The sequence below is a fragment of the Hyalella azteca genome, unplaced genomic scaffold (genome assembly GCF_000764305.2).
Source record: "Hyalella azteca isolate HAZT.00-mixed unplaced genomic scaffold, Hazt_2.0.2 contig923, whole genome shotgun sequence".
Lineage (NCBI taxonomy): Eukaryota > Metazoa > Arthropoda > Malacostraca > Amphipoda > Hyalellidae > Hyalella > Hyalella azteca.
The window spans coordinates 69,094-76,076 of record NW_025931257.1 but is presented as its reverse complement, the minus strand read 5'-3'; the positions used below and the strand labels follow the sequence as shown (position 1 = coordinate 76,076).

Sequence of the window (6,983 nt, the reverse complement as noted above, 5' to 3'; positions counted from 1 at the left end):
GTACAAAAAATGAAATAATGGTACAAGATGAAGCAATCGTAGTCAATGTGTGAACACAACGCAATTGCAATCTGTACAACAAGGAAACCAGATCTGTACAATTAATTGTACAAAGCTTGAAGAGGGAAGCAAGGAGTAAAAATCAACTGGGTCTAAATGCAGCATGATCACATCTCTATGTTTTTAAAAAACCATGAAGTGTTAAACCACAGAAGCTGGCAATCAAATGTTGACAACTGTCAATCAAATATCAGCTCTGTCCAGCAGTCAAAATCAAAGTATTGCAAATGCAGTAAAGACAGTACTTACTAAATATACCAAAACTTTCTAAATTAGCAGATATACAATGAATTTCTGTAGAATTAATCAATTACTACAGTAAAGCCCAATTCTGTTACAAGTAGGAAAATTAGTACTTCAGTCAGGAAAGTAATATTTCCAGTTAGGATAAGCCATTCCAGAAATTAAGATCAAATGTTGAAAACATCTGATGAGCAGTTATTCCTGTAAAATTTAAAAATATTTTAGTTTGCAAATACACATATCATTTGTATTTAACATACTGTAAAATGGGGTAACTTAGACCACTTTTTTTTTAATAAATGATGCCATTTTTTTACTAGCTAAATTAAACTTGAATTGAAACATGCAAAATACAGGTCTATACTCTATCTTCACTCACCATAAATTGCTGGCTCCTGCCTCTCATAGTCATTATGTAATTTCAAAAAAAAGTGATGGTCTTTGTTACCCCAGCTCTTGGGGTAACTTAGACTGGGTGGTAAAATCAATTATATTTTTTGGTAAAATAACTCAAAGTAACTCCAGGTTTTGGTGCATTGTAGTAGAACTCTTCTAGTTACATATGCAAATGACAAACTTGAGGAAAGTGTCATAGTTTGCAAATGGGGGGCACTGCTCCATAATGAGGAAAATGTGACTACCTAATGGCAGCCCTGATGGGTAAATATTGACTGGCTTGGAAATTAAGTTGAAATTACCATATATAAGACTCTGTAGAGTCTGAAACATAAAGAAAAAACATAAATAGGCTGTCAAACATAAAATATGTTATATATGGTAATTTTATATCAACTTCCAAGCTGGTCTATGTTACCCCATCAGGACTGACATTAGGTGGTCTAAGTTACCCCATTTGGGGGCGGCACCCCCCATTTGCAAACTATGACACTTTGCTAAAATTTGTCATTTCCATATGTAACTAGAAGAGTTCTACTACAATGCATCAAAACCTAGAGTTATTTTACCAAAAAAGAATAGAAAAATTGGAGGGGGTACTCTGACAGGCTTTAAATAATAGCTCTTTTTTTCGTGGGTCACATTTTTAATTTTTTAACCTATTAGATATGCAAACTTTTTAAATCTTTCTATTGTGTTATGTAGCCTCAGTATTAGGCCTTTAATGCCCATTGACAAAATTTTTCTATGTCAAATAGTTTTTGAGTTGTAAGTAACAACATAAGATCTAATAAGCAAAAAGTAACACTTTTGTTACGAACGTAACACCTCTGGCTAGAGGCGGGAAAATGATGCGTTGTGAAAAAAAAAGTCGCACTAATCAAAACTGGCACCGCGTAGATTAAGGGTAGGTCGCAAATTTTTTTTCCGCGTTAATCAAAACCGTGCTAATCAAGGGATTGCTGTACTTATGGACTTGTTGCAATGCCCTGAAATGTAGATAACATACTCAAAACTGTTTCATGATAACCACTGGTAGGTTGTTGATAACATATGATAACAAACAATATGACCCACTGGTAGGTTGTTGCTGAGTTCCATAAAATTCCATTTGCTGCGAAATGACACTTGGGTGGGCCATTTGTTAACATGTTCAGTGCAGGACGACCCACGGGTGGGTGACAGGGTCTTTTTTCCGGATAAATTCTGCGATTGTTTTTTTACAATTGCGTTTGTCGACAAAAATTAATGATGGCAGTACTGCCTCATTAAAATATGAAATGTACAAAAAAAGGAAAATTGAATATTTGCACCTGAACCTACCTACAAATTTACTAGTATATTTTGAATTATAGGCCTTTTTAGCAGCGGATTTGGCCATTTTTAGGCCAGCTGCCAGCGCTGTGGGTCATTGCCGCACTCAACGTGTTAAAATAAACCCAATATTGATTGAACTCCAAATGTTGGTATTGCCATTTTTAGCACATCCTGTTTATAATAAAATATAAAGGTTTGAAATGAACAAAATGTGTTCAATGGTTATATTTGAAAAACTGAAAAAGTATATTTCTTATTTTTATTTGGAAGGTTCAGTTGGAATGCTAATAGAATCACACTAGCAGACAATTGGCAGTTTCAGGAACTGCATTCAACTTGTTAAAAGGCCAAATTTGTTAAAAGACTTTTTTAGCACTTCCTGGCAATACTTGTAAATCACAGCCAAACAAGTTTATTAATAGACAAAACTTTTTGATAAAAAATAGCTTTTTGAAGATTTGAGATTTTTTGTTCATTTTCAGACAAGTTGACCAAATTAAACTGAAAATTATGTGTACATATTAATGCAAATGCATACATTGAAGACAAAATGCTGGACCATAATTTTGATTATAATCACTTGTTTGCTTAAATCAAAAATTAACCAGGAATTTTTAAAAGCAAAGACAATATCACAATTCACCATTTCTTTACAACAGAAAACGTTTTGGAGTCCAGCTCCATCATCACTTCATAACTCAAGTCCGAGAAATTTAGATACAATCAATTGGTAAAGTAGAATCCACTATCAGGTATTAGAAAATAAACAAGCAAATTATGTCATGAAATAAACACTAGTAAACATGCCCATCTATTTACTATTTAAGGGGGAAAGGAGTTAAAGCAGCTTAAATATTTTGGCATTAATTTCAGGCTGCGCTATGCCCAGTTCGAGCTTTTTATTATTATTGGCTCTTGGCTGCAACTTTTATTGCTGTAGAGTGGTGGTTACTCTGATCCCACTTGAGGAAGAAATGCTCTTCCATTTCCTGGTTGCTCTATCAAGCGACCCATGCCCTGGTTTGTATGTTAGGTGATACCCGGTTGTTTGGTTAGGTTTTGGCTGTTACCACCCTTTGCTGATTAGGTGGTATTGATTTTGCTGTAAGATTTTGTGGCTAGGCTAGCTGGCCAGTTAGGTATTTTAGTTAGACTTCTGCTAGTTTCTGCTTTGATTGTGTTAGGTTACTCAATCAGTTAGTTCCAAGTTAGGTTTATGTTTGAAGTCCCATAGTAATTAAGTAATGTACTTGAGCAAAAATAAAATTGAACAAAAGAGAAAAAACACCTGGCAGACAGGGATGGCTGTAAGTGGAGTTGGGAGGACACTTTTTATTTAACCCCATTTGAATTTTTAAAGAACCCTGAATACCTTTCTTATTTTATTCAATAAAGACAACCCATTATATTATTACCTGTCAGGTTTCTTCAACAAATAAATTTAGCAATGTGAAATGAATACAATGTAGTATTTTGAACTCCCATGGTATCTGGTTGCTAAAGGGTTAAGGCAATTCTCGTTAATTGAGATAAGATATTAGTTTGATAAACTCCTGCATCTTGAAATAATTTTGTCAAAATGAACACGGACAATGACACAAGATGAGAAACAAGAAAAAATATATAACAAGATGAAGGGAAAATATTGTTCCAAAATAAAGGTATAAATGAGGACAGTTCTTGCATCCCAGAATTTAAAACTTATGTCCAAGATATTATGAAATGATGGGAGACAGATGTATAAAGCAAGATATGACAATATGTGATACATGTCCTTTAACATTTAAGGCAAAACTAGTTATTCCACTATAGTATGAAATGAAATATTTAAATTGTTTGAATTAAGGAAAACAAGTTAACTATTGATGAATGGCAATTTTTTAAACAAAATGATGTATTTGATCCTCTGTTCATCATTTGTTTCACTATTCATCAAGTAGTGCTTCTAGAGCATCCACAAAAAGCAGGATTTTATCTAAACTTCTTCTTTAAATATGCCTTACACTGCTTGAGAATGTCCTTGCTGGTGGTCCCTATAGTACTGATGATTGAGGTTAAAGTGTACATTAATTATTACCTATAGCAACTAAAGGTGAAAACATGTTTATTATATGTGGTCCAATAAAATTATTGCTGGAAATGTGCCATTTTGGTTGATTGGTATGGAGATCAAGCCAGTATGATGGATTCTGAGTCATAATTTGGCTCATCACTCTTAAATGTTTACCCAAATTTTATTGAAGCATATTAAAAATTGGGAGCAGAAAATTTCTAAAATTTATTGTTTGCTCCTATGTTTGTATTATATTTAAACTAGGAATTGTTTTACAGGTCATTGAATGCAAGCTATCTCTTCACCTCCTAATTTCCTTGCAGCTATTTCTTGCAATGGTAGGAGGAGCTGTAGCTACTGCCACTGTGCGAGCAGTGAAGAATAAAAGACTGATACCTACTCGTGCTGCTCTTGTTTTGGTGAGTATTTCTCTCCATCACTTTAAATTATTGCTTATGCCAGAATTTTTACTCATTCTATATTTTTTTATTGCTAAATTTAGGCTGAGTATATAATGTTTAAGGAGAATAGTTAGGTATATGCTTATTTTTTTATACTTTGCAGACACAGTCAGCAGTGGGAAGAGTGAAGCAGCTACTTCAAGACAAACCTGATGCTGTGAGAAAACTTTCCTCAAATCACAGTCCAGCACCAAAGTGAAAATGCTGGACACTGATTCTTGTTTCATTTGAAATTATTGGTATTTTTAAATTAATAGTAAGAAAATGGCAGTAATTATCCACATGCATTTTGCATATTAAAATGAGTACAGTCAGTGTTCTAAGTCTTGTATACTTCTTTGAAGATAATTAAATATACTTATAAAATCTACAAAATTTTAGTGAATTTAAAGATTTTTTCTACTTTAGAAGAACAATACGGTATATTTGCATCAATGCTCCTGATTGATAAAGAAAAAGTTTAATGTCATTATTGCAGAAATTTTGTAAACAATTTGGTTTAAAGTTGCCTTATATTGTTGAATCTGGAAGACATTTTTTTTCAGATGAAGACTTATAGGAATAATAAATAATTATTATTATTAGAATACACAAAAATGCACTTAATCAAAATAGCGATTGATATAGCTGCACTTTTCATAGCTTCAACACTTCAATCCCTATCAAACTTGATGTTCTAATTAAGTCATCATACGATAACTGTTTCCCAATTTAGGCTATCCTTCTTTATTCTCTTTTTAATCAGCTATGTGAAAATACTTTTACAGCTAGTAATTACATTCAAATCTATCAGAAGCAGTTTTTGTTCAACCTTGCTTGCTAGGCATTACCTTGGAAATTCCATTACCTGGTACAAAGATTTGCTTGTGAGGTGGCCTTCCATTAATCATTAATTTACATTATAATCATCTAATTTCCAGCCACTAACCAAAAGTGATTATAAAAAAGCTTTGATAAAAGTTTTCCCTGCTGTAATTGCTAACATTTACCAACATCTCAATTAGTAACATTGAGAGATGTAGTAATTGAGATGCTTCCAAGGAAAACTTAAGAACTCACTTCATCCTAGATTGCTTTCTGAAAAAGCTCAAACATTTGTGATTTCACAATTATGAATACTTATATTTTGGTGTTCTCACAAGATTGGCCTTCGTGTCGGTGTAAGGCAGCGAGGTTGCAATGGACTTAGCTACACCCTCGACTATGCCAGTGAGAAGAAAAAATTTGATGAAGAAGTTGAGCAAGATGGTGAGTCTCGTGCCAAGTTGCTGTCTAGAAAATTATTTTCTTGCGTGAATATCTCAATAAAATTCAGTTGCAGCGATATGAATTGAGTATAGTTATATCATTCTATTCATTCATATTATATTGGATGAATGTCAAATTGGCTTCTAAAACAAAATATAATAAACAGAAAATGTTCCCAATGTGGATACCTGTAAATTTTTACGCTATTAAAATGTATTCAAAACTGGACGATTTTGGTTTAAATTTAATTTTGGGGTATTTCATCTCGAGTCTTCATGTGGTTTATTATTGATGAGTTATAGTTATAAATTTGTTCAACAATTTCAAGAAATTTTGAGTCATGAGCTAACCATAAATATCCTGTAATGAGGAGCTTCAATTAACTGTATCCATTGGCAACACTTCAGACTGCTTGCTGCAACCATTTGTTGCACTAAGCATGTGTACTCTAATTTGTGTATTGCCTGATGTGCAGGTGTGCGGGTCATCATTGATTCCAAGGCTCAACTCACGTTGTTAGGCACAGAAATGGATTATGTAGAAGATAAGTTATCATCTGAATTCGTTTTCAACAACCCTAATATTAAAGGCACATGTGGTTGCGGTGAAAGTTTTTCTATGTAGGTCTTGTTAAGTAAGTTATTGAATTAACTAAACCTATAATGAAATTTAACATGGAGTGTTTAATTAGTATAATGGATATTGAATTTAAAAAAAAAAACGAAGATTTTCTAGTTGCGAATTATCGCTCGAGGATGTTTGTTGGGCAAGAGGCGTCTATTTTTTTTTATTGCAATTGTCTACCTAACTCGTATGCACTAAGTATGTTCAAGCATTGCTTCGACGGTTAAATATTTTACATTACTTCATTCATTATGATCAAACTTCATTTTAGCTAACTTTCCTCTGGATGTAAGTAAACCTACATAATAAACTTGACTTGGTTCAAATATTCGTGTCTTATGTTCGGCTTAGTAATTACAGTTGTTATGCAGCAATTATCACTAATGTTTCATTACGAGATTATATGATAACAACCGAGCGAAGTTCCAACTTCAACGTGACGATGTAAATATGAAATGTTATCTTTATTACAAAGAATATTAATATAATGTTTTCTGCTGTGCAACTTGTTTGACTAGCCCCATGGTGTGGTTTCAGATCCATGGTGTGTGGATACGTAGTTTCTTTCAAAAAAGTAAGCG

The 6,983-nt window shown here is 33.2% G+C and overlaps 1 protein-coding gene across 1 annotated transcript; it reads left to right on the top strand.

Moving 5' to 3' along the window:
- The first annotated feature begins 4,319 nt into the window (after positions 1 to 4,319).
- Positions 4,320 to 6,904, top strand: LOC108667645 (iron-sulfur cluster assembly 1 homolog, mitochondrial). The gene is made up of 4 exons (XM_018154686.2): positions 4,320 to 4,488; positions 4,634 to 4,687; positions 5,673 to 5,778; positions 6,254 to 6,904. The coding sequence occupies exons 1-4, from the start codon at positions 4,405 to 4,407 to the stop codon at positions 6,400 to 6,402; spliced, it is 393 nt and encodes a 130-aa protein (XP_018010175.1). The 5' UTR covers positions 4,320 to 4,404; the 3' UTR covers positions 6,403 to 6,904.
- The last annotated feature ends 79 nt before the right edge of the window (positions 6,905 to 6,983 follow it).

Coding starts and splice junctions, on each gene's coding strand:
- LOC108667645 (XM_018154686.2), top strand. CDS start 4,405: ATGGTAGGAGGAGCTGTAGCTACTGCCACTGTGCGAGCAGTGAAGAAT. Junction 4,688..5,672: donor TTCAAGACAAACCTGATGCT/GTGAGAAAACTT, acceptor TGTTCTCACAAG/ATTGGCCTTCGTGTCGGTGT. Junction 5,779..6,253: donor TGAAGAAGTTGAGCAAGATG/GTGAGTCTCGTG, acceptor CCTGATGTGCAG/GTGTGCGGGTCATCATTGAT.